The sequence below is a fragment of the Colletes gigas genome, unplaced genomic scaffold, assembly GCF_013123115.1.
Source record: "Colletes gigas isolate AHSC1104 unplaced genomic scaffold, ASM1312311v1 Colletes_gigas_Sc00055, whole genome shotgun sequence".
Classification (NCBI taxonomy): Eukaryota; Metazoa; Arthropoda; class Insecta; order Hymenoptera; family Colletidae; genus Colletes; species Colletes gigas.
The window spans coordinates 158,788-185,231 of NW_025106684.1; the positions used below are offsets into that span (position 1 = coordinate 158,788).

At 40.0% G+C, this 26,444-nt stretch overlaps 1 protein-coding gene across 1 annotated transcript in view; it reads right to left on the reverse strand.

The window, feature by feature from the left end:
• The window catches only part of LOC122403486, a 173,378-nt gene extending 148,992 nt beyond the window's left edge, over positions 1–24,386 (reverse strand). The window contains exons 1-2 of the mRNA XM_043407028.1: positions 24,354–24,386; positions 24,153–24,275 (exon numbers count right to left, since the gene is read on the reverse strand). Of these exons, the coding sequence (XP_043262963.1) occupies positions 24,153–24,275; positions 24,354–24,386 (156 nt within the window). The remainder of the gene's footprint in view (positions 1–24,152; positions 24,276–24,353) is intronic.
• Positions 24,387–26,444: the final 2,058 nt, after the last annotated feature.

Sequence of the window (26,444 nt, forward strand, 5' to 3'; positions counted from 1 at the left end):
GAGGACTTTGCAGACACATTTGTAAAAATAAACGAGGTCTTTGTTCCACCGAGAATACCCAGTCAATTAAATTTCATCGTCGACAAATATTTTTCTACCGAAATTGCACAATTTCACCGAAATTTTATTACGATTTTTATTACGGAGGAATAACCGGTTACAAAAATTCTACGAACGATGCGACGAATTTTTTTAAATAATTTAGACTCAACGGTTTTAATTGCAAATCTAGATTTTTGTTCGATGCAAAATGACCTTTAAGCAATTCTGGATTCAGAACGAAAAATTTCAGTAAATACCGAAACGATTGATCGTGAATTGCCAGCGTGTTTTGTGTCAGATTTATCGAAAAGTCCGTGATTGACCAAAGGATCGTGATTGTAACCGAATCGAAACGAACCCGGTGTAATTGCGAAACAACAGTAAGGTGGTTTCGCGAGCCAATATAAAACCCTCGGCAAAATAATTAGGACGTACAAACGAAGCACAGCGTGCAACAAAGCACCGACTATTTCAACGCGATTATAACCGGAGCGCGAACCAACCTCGAAAACTTTTCCTCGTACGTTCCAATATCGCGTGCAGCTTTGCAAAGAATCGATTCGTGGGACAATCAAACATCGACGTAATTAACATTAACGTAAACACGAAGTAACGAGAAATTACGATCGAGAGGACACCCTGCTTCCAGCCACCAATTTATATGCATCGTGCTTCACCTCAAGCTTTTTCACGACCCTCTCGAACGGATAATCAGAGAGTTCGCTCGAGCAAATTTACTCGCCGAGGCTCAGCGTAAGTAAACACTTCGAGAAGCTCCGTTAAATCCTCAGAATACACTTGGGAAGGGTGAAAGAGACAGATAATTTCCTCCGTGGGACGACACGAGTGCTGTGCTATTGACCACTGCCAGTCCCAAGGTGTCACGCTTAGAAGATTCATAAGATTACCCCAAGACCCTTTGACTTCATTCTTTCCGCTCCCTTGTAAACATTACCACCACATTCTCGCGGTACAATACGAGAAAAACACTCTATACGCGAACGTAGTAATTGATTTTCATTTGCGTGTGACTTCTATTAGAATCTTTTCTAAGATTACTATTTCACTTTAATTATGACTTTTCAGAAAAAAATTTGTCAGATTAAGTATGTTAGGTACGAGAACTGGATACAATTCAAAACTTATAAATTGTTTAATAAATGTCTGGATAGAGTAAAATAAGGGGGCAATTAAAATGGGCTGTATGAGAGATCGAACGGTGAAAATATAATAGAAATCAATTGTATCTACTGCTATTTTAAGAAATTAATTACTTTGTGATAAAAATAATATTAAATTACGCCTCAAACGCGATGAAAGGTTATTCCCTCTCGAGTATACGCCTGATTAAACGTAAAATACAAGCCGAACGAGGAATTAATTTAAATGCGAGAGGTGGGTATCCGAAACCATAGCAGATTGGGGTGCGAGGAGGTTAGAAGCTTTTAACGTAACCGAAGTGTTTTACAACGATTGATCAGCAGCTCCGCGTCACGCGCGTTAGATTTATGAGATCGAGCAAAGACACCTTAAATCTATTGTCTCGATCCCGACGAACGTACTCGAGTCGATAACCCACGCGCCGTCGATCCGGGTTGCTCAGTTATCCCTGCTTTCCGATCGTTTGCGCTTCTACTCGAGTCCACGGACCCCTGACTTCAATTATGGACACTGGCCAATTGGAAAATAGCTCTTGGGATATGCCAGTCACTTCGTGTATGCATGACCACCCCCTGTTCAGCAAGAACGAAAGGAGGGTTCCAGTTGGAATGACGGAGGACGTATGTTTATGATGCTTCCTAATTAGAATAGGGACCACGGTGTGCGTCATTCCATGTTAGGCGTTATTTCATCTATTCGCAATTCTGACAGCTATTTACCGAATGTTCCAATTAAAACGAACCGACAACAAATACGTAAAAATTTAAAAAAGGAACGTTTAAGAAATTTTGTTCAACGATGCATCGAGCAAACTTTTATGGAAGCGCGAATCGAGTTTTGTTACTAACAAAAAACTAACCCAGACCTAACCCAAACCCGTTAAGTCACGGATGGTATAAAAAAAAATTAATTTTAAAATTAAAATTATAATTGTAAAAATAAATTAAAAGTCGCACACTTGTGTCATATTTGTTTGTAAAATGTACTGCATCGTATCTGACTGAAAATAATATTTATGTATAAGAAAGTCGTATGAAATGCGTATTAAAAATAGTAAGAATTTAGACACGTGCAGTTCTGAAACTACTAATGTTTTCTTCATGACTAAGCCACTGTTAGAAGCGGTAAACCTTCCCTTTTAAAGTGGTTTTTGGTTTTTGTCGATCCGACTTTCCGATTTCGAGATATCGTAATTTATGTAAAAGGTCATTTTTTTAATTCGACTATCTCTGTCTCCGTCCAACGCGTCGCGTCGGACCTCTTTAGTGAGAGTTCATTGATCTCGTGACATAAACAAACGCTTCGGTCTCATCCGATCGACTTGAAACTGAAATCCCCATATCTCCGGAACTAATTAAGCTAGCGACTCGTTTGAGCGCTCATTTCAAAGGGCATTTCATCCCCTATCCGACGAGCATATCAACTATTATTATTTATGCTGTCTTCTATGTTTATTTTCACATTTACTTTGACACTATTTACCTAAAAAAGTTTCAACTATTCCTATTGATTATACAACTGGTGCGCGACAAAATAGGATTATAAATCGTTTGTTTAATTGAAAAAGAATTAAAATTTGTTTGCAAGATGTTTACACAATTACTAGCCAGTATTTCTTCGTAAATAAATGTTTTCTCAATGAATTAACTATGGTGTCGCCTTGAAACAAAATTCGTTTTCAAGTTGTTGGATACAAGGGACTACGAATCGTACGTTTCTTCGTCGCAGAAACAAATACTCCGGGCGTTGTTCAAGGTTTCCGTTTTATTGCGACGTTAGGCCGCGCGTTATGATAATCCGGGGGCTGGGAGGCTACGACATTAGCAAGATTGATAACGGATTGTTACAGAAAGTGCTCGGCCACCATGATGGATGTTCCAACTTGGAAAAAGTCGGCTTCCTCAAGAATCGTGACGACTTTCCGTTTCGGATGGGTTTCCTTCCACTCTCGACGGAAATGGAACTCTCCCGTTTCCGCTCCGCCCATTTGCAAACTTCAATTACTACCACCGATCCGTTCGGGGACCGAATTACGATGCAACTAAGTAGTATAAGTATACAGAGTAAATATATAATCATATGTAGCAACGTAGCCATTCCTCTTATTATCGATCCTCTCGAGCAGAATCTAATTTTAGGAACATGTGTAACGGAATTTTATTACACAACATTTCGCGTCGTTTTGTATCAACCATCTTCGAATAAAATACAGACAACTCCACAAAGTATTCCGAGGAATAAAATTTGTTGCAACAACGCTTCGATTCCTGCATAATTGATACATTTTAACACTCGTCTCTGTTAAATATATCAGTCTATTAAAGTTTATTTTCTGACGTCTAACCAGCTGGTCGTGGGTCAGAATTAGTTTACAGGTCTCATAGAATCTACTATCTCCAATAAAACGCAAAATTGTTCGAGTCGACTCGATTATAGGAACGCAAATAAACGAATTATTTAGATGTTCGTGCGTACGACAGTTGAGTACAATACGTCCGGGTGGAACGACCATCCTAAACAGTAAAAAGGGCTAGCGCGCGTGTCCGCGCAGCAATTACTACACTGAGCAATCAAGGGTCATTAAATTAACGCCACCCCAGTGTGATCCATGTGAATGCGCCTTAATTACGGAAACACGAGCATCGATTCGTCGCAAACACGCTCGGGACTTCCGAATTTCCACAATGAAAGATTAATTGGTCGCGAAGTAGTTCGTATATCGCATCGAGGAGGCTGCATCTTACGGACATCGAGGAATAACAACGTTATCGCGCGGCACTCTGTTGATTTTCATGCAACGCCCGTTAAACGGAGGGAAACGGACCAATTGCAATCTCGGTAAGGCTTATCTAGCAGATTCTGGCTCAGACGCAATTAACCGTTTGCGGAGATTCCGGATCAAACTCATCGCTGGTACTAGGATTATCATGGCGGTCATTTAACTTTTAATTGGTATCGTAGTGTATTTTAAGCAACTTCATCGTGCTCTATTATATTTTGTAATCACGTAAAATAATTAGATGAGGAAGCTGCTTTATACGTTTCGATGTACACTAAATGATTCCTTCCTGAGAAGATTAATTTAATATGATTTAATTTCTGTTTCGTTTCCTCTTTTTAAAATGTAATGCAATGACGGTATAAATTGTATGATACTATAAATGTTGAGAGCTCGTGCAATGTGTTGCACGTCGGGAGCTCTTCTTGCACGTCTGTTGATATGCAAGGCGTTGGTTCGTTGTAGTGGACTGTATTTCTGTTGGACGTGGACCCTCTCTCGTTCGTACAGCGGTGTGTGATGTTTCGACGTTTTGTAATTTTGAGTCTCTTGTATGCTAAATCTCGTGCCTTACATCTTAATGTAAGAAGCCAGCCGCATCCAATCAGAACCCTTTTCGTTCAGGATTGGTGCGCTGGTACTTCTTGCATTTCGTGTTCGCGAGTATCGGGAAAAATCCTGGCCCAACGGTTATGGCGGTTATTATGTGATTTAGTTTACATTGACACTAAAACCACTTAGCTAATGGCTTGTAGCGTCAATGTAAACGCTGAATTGCCGTTATAAATGGAACGACATGTTTCGCGACGCAACAATAAACTTAGATTCACGTGGCGGAAGAATATTGCGAACTTTTTCTGAGGCAGAGGAGACGGTGGGCAGATCAAGTACAAATAAAAATTGAACCATTGCGTTTGGACGAAAAACGGAAACCACCGCGAGAACCAGCTGGTCTTCGTTTTTATAAATACCACAATAAAAATCGCATATTCCGTGCTCGAACACGACTGCACGCTATACAAACTTGCCTGACTGTTTAATAGTCCAAGAGCGTGTGACTGTAAATTTGCTCGAAGAGTCGAGGAAAAGAGCTGGTAGCCAGCCAAACCTTTGCACGAGCCATTAGTGGTTTACAGCGGTCAGTTTTGAGTTTGATCCAACTATAGTCGCGCTTCGACGACGACGTAACGTCTTGAAACTCGTTTTGCAACACAGTCCACGTTGACATTCTAGCCAATGCAGTATCCCACTTACGATATTCCAGGGTTCACATTCTTAAAAACTTTAATAATCTTCTTTACGAAATCGAATTATTTTCCTTTCTTCCACGACTCTTCTAAATTCCATTCTTCGTGTGAAACACAGAAATTTATGCGAGTACGTCCCGTTAAATTGCAACCCCCGGTGTATCGGAAAAACAACCGATACGTCGAAAGGTAAAAAGACAGAGACAGAGCGGAGGGGGGAAAAAAACGGAAATAGAACAATGGCCGCCTAATCAAGGAAACACAAGGGCTCGCGCATAGACCGTCATTTGAAAGGCTCGAAAATGAAGGCTCGACGAATACCGGGAAGGGAGGTTTGCTCGCGGTTACCGAAAAAAAAAGAAAAAGAAAGTACACGTCGGCGCAGAATTTTCGTGAGACCGCTAATGAAAAAGAAAAGCTATCGCTGACGCGCGCGTGTCGATAATGCGAAAGCGTAAAAGGGGGTTTCGCGCGTCGACACGAGCAAACAAGGAGAAAAAAAAGAAAAAAAAACGTCAAATGCGAACGAGCATTAATCGCGAGCGGAATCAATGTCGGTGATCGCTTTAATCTTTCCGCATTTTCCTCGTTGCGCTCTACACGGTGTCCCTGTGTGTCGGTTGCATCAGCTATCCGATTGTTCGTTCACGCGCGCCCCGTTGCGCGTGCTGATTAAAAAATCCGTGCACGCCGGGCGTCTCGAACGACGCTCTGACAGGTGTCATTGCGTCGCAGTAATTGCGATGACGCAACGCGGATGATAATCGAATCGATCGAAGGGATACAGTCGACGCTCGAAATATTTAAATTCAACGAAATGGATGCCCGCAGAGAACGACAGGGGCAAGGATGATTAAGAATGATCGAATAAATGGCTGAGACGCAGGGTTTACATGTTATAATTGGAACGACAGACACTTTCTTTATTCGACTTTGAGAGTCGTAATAAATCAGGAACGAAATTTAATACTGTGTTACTCTTATTGGAGAACTTTTTACTAGTCTCTGTTTGTCGACTTGTATACATAGATTCTTTGTCCCAGGGCCAAATGTTTGAAGCAGCCAGCCTATGTCAGCTAGGTGGACGTACTGATGAGCCTGCTACACAGCCAGATCGAAGGATATTGGCATTAGCGTCACTTTCGGAGTTTCGTCACGTGTCTCGATTCATGTCGTGTCATAGATACGTTGCAGGACACTTTCAGACTTTTAAGAGTAGCCATTGTGACGTGATATAGCGGTTACTCTTTTACAACCATTTAACAGACGAAATGTAACTTTATTTTGCAGAGCTGCAGGCAATATCGCAAAACGAATCTGACCGAAAGAAAGTATTCTTTTGATCATTTGTACGTTCATAAATTCGTTTAAAACTAAATTGAATTTTTTATGAGATCGAATAGAACAATGTTTGCCAAACTTGAAAACACACAGCCCTTCACGGGAGAGGATGAAACAAAATGTTTAATATTAAAAAATATGGATAACGTAAACTTCTCGTTTACGATTCCTTTTATTAACTGTAACTTGCTTGGCCTACCGAATGCTATTACAGGAAGTAATGCTGCCTAGGACCGACAGCGATTCAACGTTTCGTGATTGACAGTTTGACAGCGAACGCTGGCGTACTAATGTAAATACGGGCGCATAATTAAAAAAACTCGAACCGTCTGCGGGCGAGCAACGCGTACAAATGACGTTCCGACACCCGTCATCGGATCAGTATTGTCCCGCGGGGGCAGACAACAAAGCAAGTAGAAACAGACATAATCGAAGTTGAAATCGACAGCTGGCGATCCCTTTAATCTTCCTTTGTCGCGCAAATCTTCGTACATAAACGTCAAAACTTACGAGGACGTCTTGATATTAGTTGACGACCAAAGTCATCTTCGAACGGACACGAATCATAATCGATAACTGATCGTACTTTCGATCCTGAGTTTCGCGATGTGGATATTAATATAAATTTAGAAATAAGTACTTCTTTCCGCTGTCTATTCCTATTTTTAAGGTACGCGATATATTTAATAAAATAATGAGTATATCGTTTAACATGTTAATCAATGTTAGGTAGACGTCACAGTGGAACCATAGAATATAATATTTTCTTTTATTTCAAATGTAAACTTTGTTCATTTATACTTATTATATATTCGTCATTTTATTAAATGCATCGAGTATTTTAAAACTAGAAATAGGTAGAGGAAAGAATATTAATTGCTTAATGAGTACACGGTCGTTTCGATAAAAAGAAATTGCGCATCTTCGATGGTAAATAAGACGTATGGAAATATTACTTGGAAAAAGTGCACTCGAGACACGAAAATCCATGGAGAATCTGGGAGGCAATCAATGTCTCTCGAAACAATCGCTCGTGAGAGATATAGGGTTACATTACAGAATTCTGACATCCTTAATGTGCATCCGGCGTACGTAGTACGTGTCGCGTTACGATCTGTATTCATCAGACATCAACAGCCCAACGTGGGATATATAGTTTACGTCGACGACAATTGTAATCTACGCTTGACTAACAAGTCACGATAACGTTACAGCTGCGACAGTTATAGTAGAACGATAAACGGTATCGTCAGTTATTCTATTTCCTCCCTAGTATGTACATTTTTATACACTAAAAACAGATGATCAAAGTCGCCCAAAATATAATTGATCTTCGTATTTCTAACAGAGTTCCTATTTTTATTCCGAAGTTGTGCCAAAATAATTTATTCGAAATTGAGACACCTGATTGGGACATCTAATTTTGTTACATATATTTATTAGAAACCTCTTGTTACTTTTACGGAATTCTACCTACTGCCAGATACAACCTACGCTCGAATTAAATTTGAACCGTTACTGAATAAATTACACCTAAATATATCATCGTTACTAATCGAAAAATAATTAACCTTCCACCCCTCGATGTGTACACATTTATTTTTTATAGAATTCTACCAACTACACAAGTACCAAATAAATTTTAATAACAACCACCATTCGTATAAAATTTGAAACGTCGCTAAAAAGATTACACTTAAATATATCACCGTTTCTAATAAAAAAGTAATTAGCATTCCATCCCTCGACGTTTACACGTTCATGGTGCCTAAATTGCCCCCAGAATTGATAGCGTTTTAATGAAAATACGAACGAAATTTAATTCGTGGAACATTACGAGGCGAACCGTCCCACTTTTCGAACATTCGTGCGCATTTCCGGCGCACGCAGAACGTCCCCCGTCCCTCTCTGCGCTCTCTTTCCGTTCGAATCGTCTAGTTGCCAACGAGAATGTGGCACATAATCAAACAGCCGGGATGCGAACGTCAGATGGCGCGCGGTAACATATTGACAGCCGTCATCATACGATCATTACGCTCTCCATGAAACCAAAGCCAGCCACCGCCATCGAACGTGGCCGCAAGAGACGCGTGGGTGGGAGAGAGTTGGAACCGTGTGAAATCGATGGAAATCCGGCAGATGCTGGGGCTCGTTGCTGCAGGCGTTGCGGGGTACCAGACATGCCTGCGATTGCTTTCTTCCGCGATACCAACAGAGTTTCGTGCTTTTTACAATGCGACGCCCGCGAGAAACGAGATTCGTTAGACTCGATCGGAGACTCTGAGAACCGAAACCCGGATTTGGGTCACAAAAGTTCGCGAGAATTCTTAAAAATCATTTTTAATCATTTTTCAAATTTATATAGATCATTTTATATCGCACTGGAAAGATAGAATTTCAGAGTAATTTTATTTTCAACTTGAAATACAGAAAACATTGCTCCGCGCAACTGACCCAATTAAAACAGCTAAAGAATTTACAGAGGACACACCCGACCTAATAAAAATGCTGTCAAGCATCTATCCTTTCCTGAGAGAACGTTATAGTATTAAAAATAGAATCCATAGATTGCAGAAATAACTAACTCCAAATTCACCATACGTCTCTAGAGATACCACAGACTCGTCATCAGACTCTGATATTATGTAAAAAAACGAAAGAAAAGAAACGAACTTTAAAAAACAACACCATCAAAGAGACCCACCAAACTGCAGCTCTTGTGGAAATGTGGCATCGCCTCTCATGTTCGCCACCAGAGGGGTCGCGTTCTCACAAGCGCTCGACCGACCACTCGGTTGCTATACAGGGTGTTCGGCCACCTCTAGCAAAAATTTTAATGAGCGATAGTAGAGGCCAAAATAAGACGAAAATCAAGAATACCAATTTGTTGATGGAAGCTTCGTTAAAAAGTTATTAACGTTTAAAGTGCCGCCCTTACTGAATTTTTTTCTCGAAAATGCGCAAGATTTCGGGGGTATTGCAAATCGTTGTGGAAAAATTATTTTCGGTTGCGGGGGTCAATTACAATCAGTTTTTGTCATTAGACATACCCACGAAATCCTGTCCACTTTCGAGAAAAAAAATAGAGAAGGTGTGAAATTATTCGAGAAAATTAAAAAATTGCAAATCGTTGTGGAAAAATTATTTTCGGTTGTAGGGTTCAATTACAGTAATTTTTGGTGAATAGACATACCCCCGAAATCTTGCGCATTTTCGAGAAAAAAATTCAGTAAGGGCGGCACTTTAAACGTTAATAACTTTTTAACGAAGCTTCCATCAACAAATTGGTATTCTTGATTTTCGTCTTATTTTGGCCTCTACTATCGCTCATTAAAATTTTTGCTAGAGGTGGCCGAACACCCTGTATACAATCCTCGAACGACTTCCCAATATCTTAGTCGTTTGAGGTAGGGCCTGTTAAGAAGCCTTACTAATGAGTAGACTACGGATGTTTATGCATTTATGGGAAATTAATATTTAATATGCAAAAATATAAGAAATACTTAAAGTAAGATACGAATAATTATATTTAGGGGTTGAGACAGCCCTCTGCGAAGCTTCCGTTTCATTAATTCTATTAATAAAAATGTGAATTTGCATAAAGATCCGCAGTCTACTGATGAGTCTACTATCAGGCCCGGACGAAACGCGCCCCCTCCTTTCCTTTTCTGTCCTCTGTCCTCTGTCTGCAGCAGAAGCAGCAGCAGCGCCACAGAAACACATCATTGACAACAAACCACATTCTGTACGAATGCAGGAAAATTCGACCAGCAGAGACAGGTTTATGGCATCAGGTTCTCAGATACGGTCCTAACATCCAAGGACCTTATATGGGATACCTTGAAATTCGTGAGCGACTCAAATCTATGGCACAAAATTTAACGATACAAATGACTACAAAAGAAGAAGAATTACTCCACGATTTAAGAAATAACTTTTTACCAGACGTTCACGTCGCTAAAATAGCAAGGAATCTAAAATATTTCCGAACGGAACAGGGTCGCGAGGCGGAATAATTTCTGTTAACCTACCCATTAGTAACCCGCGCCGATGAAAGAGAAAACTGGAACTGGAACGTATTAAATCTCGCACCCTCCTCGTGTTTATCAAGCGCGGATCTACGGTCCCGCTAACCTCAAAGGATCGCGAACTAAAACGTTTCGCGAGCTCGTTTTCTAATAATACTTATTCGCCGTCGCTCTATGCAACTCCCGGTTCGAAATTCGCAAGGTTGACGGTATCGCAGTTTTCTCGAGCGTTATGAGAAAACTGCCAAGGCCTGGCGGGATTGGCGAAACGTCACCCGAAAGCTCCGGATCGCGTTTCGTTTGCATCAAGCATTCTCGACGCGAACGCTGCCAAGTGGTCGCTGGAAGGAGGAACGAAGGAACGCCGTCCGTGGGGGACAGAACGAGAAAGTTTTTCTAAAGTTCCTGATCCGTGAAAACCAGCGATTAAGCGATTTATAAGTGCAGGCCCGCTGCGTGCCGCGCCTCACCTTCTTCTCCGTGGCTTTTTGCTAAAACGACGGAAGCGCCCTTTACCCGCGTCGTGACGCCCACGGGCGTCCTTGCGTTTATTCCCTCGACGAAACCTCCGCGTAACGCGCGCGTTAAAATCCGCTACTTCTTCGTGGACGTGGCACGAGCGTAAAAAAAACTGACGGATCCGTCAAGATGTAGAAATTGTTTCATTTCTGGAACCGCTACGAGTTGATCTATTCATATTTATTTATTTTATGGGTGTTCTGCTTCTCCTGGAAAAAATTTTAATGGAAGATTCTACATGCCAAAATAAGACGATAATCGAGAATACCAATTTATTGATTAAGGCTTTGTCAAAACAGTTATTAACGTTTAAAGTTCCATACCGACCGGAACATTTTTCGGCGAAATTAAAAAATTTCAAATCGTTCTCAAGAAATTATTTTCGGTTGCAGGGATCGTTTACAATCACTTTTGGTGAATAGACATACCCTCGAAATCCTATCCACTTTCGAGATAAAAATTCAAGAAGCTGGACAAATTTTTCGACAAAATTAAAAAATTTCAAATCGTTCTCAGGAAATTATTTTCGGTTGCAGGGATCGTTTACAATCACTTTTGGTAAATAGACATACCCTCGAAATCCTATTCACTTTCGAGAAAAAAATTCAGGAAGCTGGACAAATTTTTCGACAAAATTAAAAAATTTCAAATCGTTCTTAGGAAATTATTTTCGGTTGAGGGGATCAATTGCAATCATTTTTGGTCAATAGACATATCCCCGAAATCCTACGTATTTTCTAGAAAAAAATTCCTTACCAAAAATATAATGTCTGACCATATATTGATATGTTTCCCTGAAATTTCATGCGTATGTTTAAAAAATCATATCTCCTGAACGGATTGAAGGATTTTAATGTATCAAACGGCAAACAACGCGTATTTTAGTAGAGAATATGTAGAAATTCTAACTTGTTCCTTAACCCCGTAAAGTGAGAAAAACCCCATAAAAATTCCGGTATCCAGGCAACCAACTCGACCACCTTTAAAAGTAACATTCTTCGCATCGATTAAATTTAGGTATCGATTAGGACCAACAATTTTATTTATTCAACGTGAACTAACATGAATTTCGGTAATAAAAACTTTCTAATGGTTCACGACAATATGCATGGCGTTTGTTCGAAAACGACAACGAATCTTGAATACAAGAGCTACACGGTTTCGAGGATGAAACACAACCATTTTATTTATTTTTTTATTCTTCTTTTACGCAAAAGAACAAATTCTTGTGCAAAACATATTTTTACCAAACTTTATCTTACTTTATCTTACTGATTATAACAATCAGACTCTGTATAATTCATACGATGTTTCGCAACAGACCGAAATTAGAGTACTCAAATTTTCAGGTCAATGACTGCTGCGACTAATCAGACGCGACGCTTTGTGACGACAATGTAGGTCATTTACATACCCGCTAGCTGAAGATTAAGCACGCTGCTCCGAATAATTGGAGAAACGTAAACGACTTCGATGCTCGACAAAATACTCGATATCGAATAAAAATATTGCATCGAATTCTACACAGCAATTTTTTTCTGGCTCAATATTCAACTCGGTGTTTTAAAACTGCTTGCGCCAACTTCGTACCAGAGAAGCGTAACTTAATTCCTCGAAAGAGTTAGAACGATGTCAAATACTGTAATTTGCTGTATAGAATACAAGAAGAATTTCCTCCTGGACCACTCGATTAAAAAAAAAATCGAGACAATATCCTTCTGAATTTATAAAAATATACAATTAGAAAGGTAGACTTTGCTCGAACGACGCGCGCTGAAATATTACACGGTCGAAGGGGCGAGGGGGAAAGAAACGACGAAGCTCTGTATACGCAAAAACGTTCACGGCGTAGGTGTAAAATTACTTTAATTAAAACTTCTCGCGCGTACGATAAAAATCCACGGAATAGGAAGAGTTTTCCTAACGGGTGGTAAAGTTTTCGTAAACGTAGATCACCGAGATAAATTCCAACGGAGCTATCAATTTCACGGCCGGTACGTCGCGACGCTCGTGAAGGGGGAGCAGGTGGGACGTAAAAGTGTTTGCGGTGCGTTTTCCGTTTCGCGTTTCGCGTTTCGTGCACGAGTGAACGCACGCGAGGAACGCGTGCCGCGAGAAACGACTAGTCGAGGAAGGATATTAAACCAAAGGACGAGCAAGACAGAGCCTAACGGAGGGTAAAAGGGTCGGGGAATCGGTGGAACACCGTCGACACAGACGCAACGACAAAAGGGAGAGACTAAAATTACAATTTCACGGAGCAAACACGGTCGGTTGGACGACTGTTCGTGTTCGTGTTCGTGTTCGTGTTTGCGTTTGCGTTTCATTAGGAAAAAACGACGAGACGGAGTGACATGGTAGCGGTCACGTCAGGTACACGTTTGCGTGGGCGTAAATCCGCGGGTCCTCCGAGGAAAACCGCGCGCGAACGTCGCGAAATGAAAACGTACAACGTTGCACGAGTCACTTTCACGCGAAATTACAACGACGATGTACTATGAACGCGACCAGAAGAGCGAATTTTGGTTTTTATTTAACGCTAGAACTACCGACAATTATATCGTATTTGTATAATGCAATGGAAGTAAGTGTTCGTTCATTTTCTCATAGAAAATTACGGTACATTTTCAAAAATTCGGTCCAGTAAATTTTTCACAAGTTTTATTAGAAATTACGGATGAGTAATTTTGACTGCTTTGGTAGTACCAGCGTTAAGCAATTCTAATCCTGACATCCACGATCGATGGGTTTAACTAATTATTTGCACGCGTATGGATGGAACAGAGGGGCACGATGCACGAATTGGATACTCGAAAGAACGAATAAACGTCGCCAGAATAAGTTCGGTGCTCATTATGAAGCAAGCGGAGGAAAGAAACGGTCGAAAAGTTGATTAGGGAGAAAAGGCAGACCCTTTGGCCGTGAATATTCATACCTTTACGTTGGCGATGTTAATATTAGCCGGCCAGGAAGGAATGAAAACGAGATTAAGAAAATTTGTAGGAATGCTATTAGTGCGATTTGCATGGCAAAATATGCCGGAGAATCCGTATCAACGAATTCGTGCTTCGTTTAACGCTTCGATCGTGACAACGATTGATTCTCAAGTTGAGACGTCGAAGGAAATAAATTCGAACGGGACTCAGAAATTTTGATTACGAAAATAAGTGTCGAGTCAAATTTTAAGTTGTGCAGTTTACAATTGTTTAAAATCAAAGTTTTGACAGTCTGACTTTCGTAAGTGGGGGATACGACAAAATTCTATCTCATAAAAGCTAGAAAAGTTCTAGAATCAATGAACATAAATGAGTATGTTTGTATATGGAACCTTCAAACCTGAACCAAACACCTCGTAATCTTAATTTCTATAATCAAATAGTACTGTATCCGACCAATTACCGAGGAAGAGGTTATAGAAGGTGTTTTATTTTAACTAGTGGGACTACAAAGGTAGCAAAACAGTCCGACTAACATCGATTCACGATTATGAAGCAAAGAATGCTTCACTGAGAACCATTAATACCTATTGTGGTCAAACGCTGTACGCGCGTACGAGATAAATGGAGATCAAAATGAAAAATAAATTGCCAATGTGGAACAGACGCGGGATCATCGAATGATCGATTCAAACTATTTCCAAATGAAAAAGGACCAAATTACACGGTACGTTACGAACGTCCTACTGGAACATCCATCTGGATCAGAACCACCCCTCTATAAGACTTCGATCTAACACCCTCATAGCCATTATGTGCAACTGCATCCCGGAGATATCGTGACTCATTCTAATCCATATGAAAATCAATAAACCGTTTTGTTCCGGTGGATTGTTTTTTATGTTAATTTTATTTGTAATATTTATTTAAGATAAATTAACAGAAAATATCCAGTGTCTGCTATTTGAAAATAAGGAAGACATAGAAATAAATATTTCAGCGTTAACGCGAACGATTGTATTTATGTTGGCCTGTCGTGCCTGACCATACGCGGGGCATATCTACTGCGGAGACGTCCGACCTCGCGGTTATCGTACCACGCAACTTTTTTTCTCGCATTTGCATGCGAATAAACGTGTTTGGAATGCATAATCGAACCCCCCTTATGAATCTTTAATCTCAATATGAATGTAAATCGCTGTAACAACATCCACGGACAATGAGTTAAACGTCTTGGCAGATACAACAATTAATAATCGAACGATCCTTCCAAGACGTAATGGTTTATGGCTGATCAAATTTTATCCACGCAAATTGAATACTGGTCGATGTACTTTCTAATTTTGGCAAAGCACACTTTCTATACAAATTGGTTAAAAGAAAATTTTACAATATGGGAACGAGAAATTTGTCGATCGAGGAATAATAACTGTTCGTAAAGACCAAATTTTTGATGATTGTCCTAACTGCAGAGGAACACCACGTTAGTTCTGGATACCGTCGGTTCTTCGAAATTTCGTTAGAAGTTTGATCGAATCTTCCGTTTTAAGTTTCGAGATCGCCGACGAAAAGTCAGACCACGATTTCCCGTAACCGCGTCGAACGAACTTTTCCAAACAAAATTCCATCGACGTCGTACTCCATTGAACCGACAAATTCCGTATCCTCAAAAATTCTAACCTTAAGACAGCATATTACAGAATCAAATATTTATTTCCCACAAATATCGAACAATATTCGTATCTTGTCCCACGTTCACCTTTGCGCTTGATTTAAAACATTCCGATCACGAAATTTCGCGCCGAATCTAATCGCTGGAACGATGATTCAACGATAGAGCTCCATCTTATCAAAACGTACGTCTCGGCGGCTCATCGATCACGGTTCTATCGACTCTAGGAACGTTTCTCTCCTCGTTTCGCCCAAGATGTACCGTGAAGAGCGAGCGAAGAGGCGCAACAATCTATCGAGAGAAGGTTGGAACGCTTCCAAGTCGAACTTCTCGATGTTCGGTGGTAGGTTTGACGAATCTTCGAAGTTTCCGCGGAACAGTCCGCAGTGCGGGCCAAGGAGGGACGAATACTGCGAAATCCACGGGGGAGCACCAAGAAGACGACGCTGATAACCGATCGACCAAGAAAAAAACCTACTCCAGGCGCCCCGTTGTTTGCGTTGCTGATTGTTCGACGCGTCTTCGACCTCGTTTCTCGCTTTTTTCCCCCGTCCCGTTCCTCGAATCCTGATCGCCACGAACGTTACGACGCGAATCGTGGCGGACGCCATTCCCTAGCACGCGTTTATCTTACCTAACGACGCAATTACGCCGCTGAAAACAATTAGGGGCTCTCGTACGCGACCCATCGACCAAATATTAAATTTCAGACACCGCAACACGACTATCGACCGTTAAACGGACTTATATTTAACGAAGGAAAGTAATCGAATCGAGGAGCACTTTTCTCATTGGAGGTATAATTTTTGCGAAAATACCTAAAAATACTCGGTTTGTTAATATTACGATTATTCGATGGAACGAACATCTGGAATTTTTTTAAATTAAATATCCGAACCTACAATTTGAAATACGGAAATTATGTAAATAAAATTCGTTTCCACTTGCATCGTATGGATCGGAGTATTTTTCAGGCAAAAGAGTAAGTTTAATTACGTCGAAACAATGTGCTTCGCGGAGCACGAGGTCGAGATAATCACGATTCCAGATAAATTACGCGAACCGATCGGTGGCTGTCGATTAGCGAACGCCATTGATAAGCACGATTCGGGATGGCTGAGATTATTACGCGTGATACGGCGATTTTGCTACGCAGGAGTCCAGCGAGATCGAATTCCTGTCTAGACGAGCAGCCAGCGTGTTTGTTAATGAATTACACGACACCGACGATCATTATTCAGAGTACGAAACTCATTCTCTGATCGATGGTGCGCGCGACGATTAAATTCGTGTTGCGTTTAATTAATTTGAGTTTAGTCGTGATACTGGCTGGAGCACGTTGGTTCCTGATTATGATACTTGTTTTCTCGATTTTTCACTTGTTCAGTTTCCTTTTCCCCCTACTCTGACCGCACGAGGGTCGCAAGAGGTCTTTGCACGGTTTCGGCGGGCTTTCAGCACTTGTTGTAGGCGAATTTTTTTGTCGAGGTCAGAGAGTTGCTAATTACTGATTTTCGTGAAAGTTATTTAACCGGAGATTTCATTGTAATTCCCGAAAAAAGTGGCGAGAGATCAATCACAACTACGAACATTTATATAAGCATTTCACTCTAATTCTTATAACGTTTTCAAGAAATAAAACTTCAAGGAAATGTGAAAAGTTGGAGCTTAGTTTTTAATTCCAAATTAGACAGATCGTTTAATACTTAAATATCTGTCTAGACAACCACGATTAACTGAAAGCATTAAACTCGCAAATTAAAGTCTTCTACGCGTACTTTTTCGAACGATCAAATTTATCAGGACCAACCAATTATGGCAAAGGTTTGGAGTGCTTTGGGAGAAGAAATCTGCCGAAGGTCCGATTAGCTCGATTGGTTAGAATTAGAGAAACGACCCGACAAATGAGAGATCAGGGTTAAGAACCTGACCCGCGAGACTATTTCACCAATTTCGTTCCCCCTTTATACGTGGACGCACCAAAAATTTGTATCGTTTTATTTGTCCGTACGACGTAGGAATTAATTCGTATTTCATACATTAGCCAGCAAATAACATTTTGCAACACCTACTTCTCGCCGATTTTTAACTTTAATAATATTGTTTGAATACAGACCACGGAACGAATCACAATGGAACAAATGCCACGTATATATTATTACATGTTGCTTTAATTCGTTATTTATTATTCCAATAAACATTCGCCGGTAATTGCATAGTTCGAATTCCCTGGTTTCGATACGTCGATTTCGAGTTCCCTGGGTATGTATCACGTTCCCGATTTATTCGTTTGTTCGCTAGAAAAACGATGCAGGAATGTAATTAACGGCCTGTAATTTATTAATACTTTGGCTAAAGTAGCATGCTGTTGTGTGCGCGTACGTGTGTGTTTTTTTTTAACAATGTGTTTACAGGGTTCTTCTATCGAAAAGTTTCAAAAGCTCGCCGCGCTCAAAAGTTTCACGGCAAACGAAATTAAAGAGAAAAAGGCAGAGGCGAAGGGGCGAGGAGAACGAGGGGTAGCATGCAAAGGGAAAATGCGTAAAGGTTGGAGGGAGAGACGCGGGCTGCCGAAACTGGTATTCTTGAAATGCAAAGGGCCCACTACAGTCGAGGGGTGAGCCTCTCATCGAAAATATTCTTCTGATATTTTGTACATAACTTTTTTCATATAACCGCCTCTCGAGCTCTAATATTTCTGACGTGGAAATAGGAAATTCCTGCGACGAAACCGATAAACGATACCAAGATAATATTCTGAGTTTTCTTTGCTTTTCTAACCGTTAATATTAGATTTCTTTAGAAATCACAGAAAATGTATACACAGTTTATTGGAGGAATACTAATATTTGTAATTAGTTCACGTGCACTGTTGAATTTCGAACTATTATGAGAATACTTCGTGAAAAGAAGTCGTACAATAATTATCGAAATAATCGCATAATTGTTTTAAAAGTTTGACTCCTTGCTGAAACATTTCTTAGACCCACCGTAAATTTCTCCAGTTCCTAAGCTTTGCTCGCGGCGTCCTCAGGTGGCTCAGCGATTTTTTTATAGCACCCCCTAAACCAGAAGAAGTATCTAACAATTCAGACCTAATGGTAACATGTGTTTACTCGAAATTATGTCTTCGAAATTAGGTGACACGACATCACAAGTTCTAATCGACCAATTCACTTGAAATTTACAATGAATCTTCATAACACATGCTCTTTTTCTATTTTATTCCATGTTATTCTATTTTTCTCCCAATCTCGAAAGACAAAAGACCAAATTGATACTTCAAATTAAAAGTATTACCAATTATTTTGTCCAGACTATATATCCATTCCTTCGTTTTGAACGAGCTAGACCTATTTCTCCAAACAGCCCACACACATATCGTTATAGAACTCCTACACTTTTCACCATTTCCTATTAAAAAAATTTGCGTGTACCCTCGAGAGACGAACAAAAAAGCTCGAGAAACTCTCGTATTAAAAAGTTCAGTGATTCTTTTGTAAAAAATTTAGAAAGTAACCGTACATCATTCAGCGACGAAACCCTTCAAAAAAATCGATCCCCTAAACTTTTAGCGGATATAGTTCAACGAAACTGCCCCATTTTTGTAATGAAACGTCAAATCCAAATTTTTTTACCGCGTACGTGCTGTTTTCTGTGTCGCAAGTTGCCCGTGGCAGAACAGTTCGAACCGATACTCTCCGAAACACTGGGGAGCCATTCGAGCCTGGTTTGATCCTCTCGCCGGGTATATTCTCGCGACGTTGCGTATATATATTTTACCAGCGTTTTTCTTGCAGCACTTTCCACCCCAAAGCAGAGCAGAGCGCCATAAATATAGCCGGCTCTAAGCGACGGCCAGTGAACTTATGCTATTCCCACGGCTGGTCGCGGTGGTCCTACCGCCAAAACACAACGCTCACGAGTCGAGCATATATTATTCACGCCTACACCGACGCAAGCCCCTGCCGGGACAGGTATTTTATGCCAGTTGGTCGATTACCAGTGTTTACACGTACCACAAAATAGTGAAATTCCGCGCTGTTTCATTATTAAGTATTTACCGGCTCCGAAGCAGCACGTTTAACAGGTTTTCACAGCCAAAACCGATTTCACGAAACATCCCACTCTGCGCTCTTCCATAACTTATACTTCCAATCCAACGCCTATGTTTGGATTAGCTTCACAAAAGACAGTTTCACAAAAGATAATCTAAAGTATGAGCCTTGCAAGTATTCAATATTTATTATCTGACAAATCGAACCAATCTATGGATGTAAAGAGATCTATGATTATATAAACACAGAAATGTTTAAGAATACGTATATCGTAAATTAATGAGCGTTCGGTAACGATATATATTTTCACCTCATAGTTGTCAGTAATAATAATCGATCGAATCAAATAAAAATTCTTAATGAAAGATTAGATGTATATTAGTTGGGAAGAGTTTAAAAATAAATTCTTGGAGAAACAGATTTCCACAAAAAGACGCAACGAGAAACTCTTGCCTCGAGTGCGATTTGCATGCCGAAATTGACTTTTATAAAATTGGCTCGTTCGCTTAACGAACTCGTAAAAACAAATTGAAGCGAACAGTCTTCCAACTATAATTGAAGACTGTGCTCAAATCGTTACGAACTTCCATTTAAAGTGCCAATTTTTAACGCTTATCGTGTTCAAATAAATTATAACAAACGTGGTCTTATAATTTCATTTCTTTAAACTTCAATTGCAATATTTCTTCTGAATTAATTTATATAAATTATTACCTATGAAGTTTGTCTGTACTTTGCCACGCAAGTACGTTTAATATCAACCAATTGAAACAACAAGCATCAATGGAACAGGACCAACAATGATATTGTTTTCCCAGAGGTATATAAATACGAAAAAAAAATTCTCGAACGATACATTCTAATTGGAGAAACTATTATCGCGAACCTTGATGGTCCAACAGCGTTCATTTCGATGGCGTTCTGCGCCAGTGACTCGAACGTCGAGATAAAAAGTGTCAATTATTCGCAACAAACATTCTCTTACTCGTCAATTATCGGAAACATAAAAGAACGCTGAAATTTCGCGACAAAAAGACGCTCCTCTGTGCAACGAAAAACGATTTCAAACAGAAAATGAAATTTTAATAACACAACATTTAAATCGCAACTGAAATTTAGAAGTTGTAAGGCCGATAACAGTTTTACTAAACGGTGAGAGTTTCTCGCAAGCCATTCTCAACTTCTTTACAAACCATATTAACTTCAGTACTATCCCTTTAAAAACGTAAACATCCTAAACGTCGTAAACGTACGCTGGTACTTTGAAAAGTTGTTACGAAGAGTCGATTTTACGATATAAACTCCAAAGGCACAATGTCCTCGTTACATTGTTGTGAACGCTAAAACTTTCGACGTAGAATAGTTTACCGTTCGTCAGAGAATAACGTAATAGTTTGCGTTTACGATGCCGAGAATAGCGTTACGTCACGAACAATTACGAAATACTGTTCCTCCAAGATATGTTTATGCGTACTGTCTTTTGTTCAAGCTTTCGTTCAAAATATGAAAGCCTCGAGGGCAAAGCACTCTGCTGGGAACTGTTACTAATCTCATAAAAACAAATAGAACGCAATCCAATCATACTGCGCCATGCGACTCGTTAATCCTCGGAAGAAACGAAACGGTTCGAAATAGTCATTCTGGAAACATAATTTCAGAGAACGGTCGCAGTATCGTTCCACGGGATCGTTCGAGAAACGAAATCGTGCTGTTATTCTCCGACTTACCGAACCGATTTCGAATTAAACTCCGCGAATTTTCAATCTATCGATTTTTACTTTTCAAAACTTCACGAACCTTTTCCATTCGACGAAGGAATACCAAAAACGGAGAAACGAGGGTTCTATGAGCCACGAAAGTCGCTGAACGCTAACCAGCGAAGCTGGATAACATAAAAGAAACAACGAAGCTTATTAACAGAGAAAGAGAAACGAATGAAAATAGCGAAGCGTTAAACTACTGGAATTTTAACGAGGAAACGGTCAAGTTTAACGTTGAAATAATCGAGACACGTCGTCGGGATACCTCTGTTTTAATTCCATTTAAACGAAGTCTTAATTAGAATGTATTTACTACGATGTGTTACGTTTAATTTCTCTGTATCGTTTTATTCCGCATTTGATATCGAAGTCGATGAAACTTTTGCATTTTAAATCGTAAACGTTGATTAAATATTTTTTTACTGGTCTCGATGAGTGTTAAAATCCTCGAACGCGCCTGGAAACAATTTCTCACTGCAACAATATCTACCTTCCGGCAGCCAGATCCGTCGTTGTACGCGTGGCTTTCAATAAACGAGGAAAATGTTATCAGTTTCCAGGGGTCAGGCATTGCCTGGCCATCGACTTCCCAGCGAATGCGGAAAGTTTCGCGGTGCACAATCGTCCCGATTCCAGATACATATGTGCAATGGACGCAACGCGTTCACACGGACGCGGAGTACATGGAAACGGTGGCACAACCGCGGCTGCTGTATCGCCATTGAGGAACAACGAACACTATGGTCGTACCGAAGCTTTAAGGTCGGAAAATACAGAGGAGAAACCGCCACTTGTCGAGTCCAGACAATTTTCGCGGGCAAATAGGTCGAAACGCGTACAACGATTTTAGCTGTTCGCGGATTCACGCGCGTCTCGATTTTTAACAGCCGACGAGAGGAGTTTAAGGGAGCACGGGTGCGTCGTTAACGAGACACAGAAGTGTCCTCGTGAGATTTTAGGCCGCATTAATGAGAGGAAATTGTGGTAAATAGAAAGGATGACACTTCAATCGGGTAGCACGGGTTATTACATCGCGGAGTGGAATTAGTGTTTCTTTGTTCGGGAGTAATTGTAATCGGGAGATTTAGTGAAAGCGAAAGGATTAAAAGAAGTTTGTGGTTTGGAAGATTCTGCGTCGTTTAAGAATCGAATATTTAAGTTTAATTGTTACGGGAAATGTATAAGTTCGTACGTTTGTATAATAATTACATTCAATGAATTTTATAACTTGATTGTAGATAAAGTGTTATTGGAAGTTGATAAATGATACCAGTATGATTAGGGTTTGAAACAAATAGAGGATCTGTACATCTGGAAGTATAAAGAAATTGATTAAATATAAATTACTTCTACATTTATTACAGGTAATTAATGTGGTAATAGGGAAAATAATCTTGAACTTAAATGAGTGCTGTAGGATATAATTTTAGTGAATTGGAGTGAGAATTCTACTCACATGCTAAAGTAGAATTACAATATAAGGTAAGCACATCATTAATGGAAACTTTTAAGGTATTTTTCGTCAATTATCTCCTACATTGCCCCTTTATTATAAAATAAAAGAAATATCGTATAATTTTTCCCTGAACCTAAAACTTGCTTCAATAGTTAATGTATTTATGAAATAAAAGTTTCAATACTCGACACTTTCTATTTCATTAGACATTAAAGAACATAAACAACATTGTATATTTTGTGGAATGAATTAATTCTAAGAATAAAGGGTTAACAGATGGCAGAATTTGTTGCTTGTCTAGATTAAAAGCATCATAAAATACGAAAACCATAAATGTTTGCAAATATTATAAAACAGTATTCGAATCACTACAGGCAGGAAAATTTGAATTCTGGAACGGTACAATAGTCCTACGTCCTTTTTTCTTTCGAATTCTCCACTATTGACACAGTATCATACTGTAAAACAGATTCTCCGAATAACCCAATAAAAATCCCACGAATAGAACTAACATTCGCCCACTGAGAAAAACAAACGAAAATACGAATTCGACCCCACGTGCATTTAAAGGTAAGCATCCTGCACGGTTCACCCTACGATCATTTATAACCTACGATAACAGATATCAACCGTACCGACAACGCAACAAACAGCATCGCCTAATACCCAACAGTAATCTCGGCGTAAAAGTCACAGGGGTCACGACACGATCAACAGACACACGACAAGCCAACAGCCCACGTGGTCCTAAAGCCACCTTTCGCGAGCAATCGAGACGATATCGCACGGAATCAGACCGATCTCGTTCGTATCGTTCACGATTCCAGCCCCTCTGACACCTGACCGTCGAAAACATCGCGCAACGAGTCACGTACACGATATCTTACCCGTTACGTTTGCCCGCCAGCTGTTGGCGTAAACGAAAATAAAGGAAACCTAACCTCCGACAACGGGTAGTCGAGAGAATTTACGGTTACGCGGTTATCAGCATTCTATCGATGGCAGGCGTATCGCGAAGACGCGAACGTATGTTTACACTCACAGACACGAACGTACGAAGACGTGGGTACGTGGGTGGCGAAACCTCGCGGGGTCGTTAGCTCTCGTGCACTGCACGAACACGATGGAGGGTGATCTTGGGAAATGGACTCACCTTTCGCGCGTAGGACGGGACCGGAAGACAGGTACTGGCTGGTGAACGGCTGGTGCCGGGCCTAACGGCGCACACAGTGTGGACGATACATCGAGCACAGGTGTACAATCTCCGAAGACGCGGCTACGCCGCTCGAGTGATCGGTGTGGACTGCAGAAAAGCCCGCAGATGATATCAGAGACTTAGGGGAGACTGCATGACATCATCGCCGGCCAATCGCCGCGCGGACGCCATCGCGCTTGCGCGTCGCCCCTCGACGCCGGAGCTCTTGCGATATATCGCAATCGATTGCTCAACTTCGCGCCCCCCGACCGACGCGGGCTCTGCCGGAAGTGATGGAAACCTCCGTACGAAATCGCGCGGGAAACTGTACGTAATTATCAGTACATTAAAACCGATTCGTTGGAAATTATTCTTTATCCACTTTTGGTTGAATAATATTCTGCGTCTATAGAACGTTTCGAACTTGTCGAAAGCTACATTTAGAAATATATTCCATCGATTCTAAAAACAAATATAGTAATGAATGTAGGAAAAATGATATTATATAAAGGAAAGTGGAAAGAAATATAACAAAAATAATAATAATTCTTTATACGACAATCTTTTCATTTAAAATCGTTATGGATTAGAAATCAGTTCGATCTCGTCGAAAACTACATTTAGAAATATATTCCATCAATTCTAGATATAAATATAGTAAAGAGTATATCGTATTGAAAAGTGATATTACATCAAGAAAACAGAAAACAAATATAATAAAAATAAGATCGTTATGAATTAGAAATCAGTTCGACTATGTCAAAAGCTACATTTAGAAATATATTCCATCGATTCTAAAAACAAATATAATAGAAATAATAACAATTCATTATACGACAATCTTTTCACTTAAAATCGTTATGGATTAGAAACAACTTCGAGTAATAATTGGAATATTAACTCGTATTTAAAAATACAATTTAACGTAATCCGTACAATGAAGTTTTATTCGATCGTTCGCCGTTTCAACGAAGTTTTCCAAGTTTACGACGGGGGAAGAAACAGAGTTGCGAGAAGCAGAACCAATTGCGTTAATGACGGCCGCGATGGAGTTGCTTTCAAAGAATTTTCCATTGAATCGGGAACCACGGGATCTAGTTACACGCCGATAACGCGAGATTCCGTGCTTCGAATCAGAAAACGTCACCGCGCCAGAGATTGGATAGGTTGTCGTTCCACTAGGTGGACGAAGTTAATTGCCGCGAATAGCAATTTCTCGTGCGATGCGCGTTTGACGTAACCGGCTTTTCGCGATGATCGTTACCCCGCCGAGACTCGTAGCATGAATATTCCTCGCGGTAAACGTCGCGAATAAGGCAGACGACGGTCCGGGTTTCACGAAAAAACGATTTTCGGCCCGCGTTAATGACACCTGGAGAGCCTGACGTCGAAAAAATTTGTATTCACCGAGCGGCAAGTGAATTTCCGCGGTCGTAAAACGAATGGAAAACGATGGACTTAAACTTAATCGAATTCACGATTGTGTACCCAAAGCTAAGAATTGAATATTTATAAGTATTTTAAAATTACGTCGAAGAAACACCGTACCGGTACCTAACAGAGTAAACAATATTGCTTCTCGTATAAAAGATGATTTATTGTTCGTAAAGAATACTTAAACACGCTGATCTGGAAATATCTGTTTTGCAGCGAGTTTATAATTACGATAAGTGACAGAATTCCAGCGAGTAAAGAATAAAATACTGCACCAGCTTAGTTATATTCACTGTGTGTTTTGATTGGTTGCCAAAATATTCGGATCTTTAAGTGCTGTTTTTTGTGGCGCAGACTAATTTAAAGAAACATGACTATTCAATCCAGAGCTGGTTTTATAAATAAATTACACAGTGTCAAGGAACTTTTCAAGCACAACGGGAATCCATTATCAGAAAAATATCGATTATCCTAAAATAACCATATTGTTACTTAAAATGCGTGAACAGTATATTGACTTCTTTTACAGTATGTATTGGCATTTATAATGCTACCGATACCATTTCTAATATCTTTGTATTTATTTCGTGTTCAACCATTACTCAATTGTTTCCTTTGTATGTATTACGAAGGTATTTGAGAAATCACTTTCTATTTTATTTTGAAAGTTACTGCACAACGTTTGGATCTCAGTGGATATAATTGAACAATCATTAGAAAGTCTAAAATTATCCTTGCAACGTAAATTAATTTATTTTGTTAAAATTTTATAAGCGATAATGTTTGACTATGTAAAATCCACATTTGTAGTTCCTT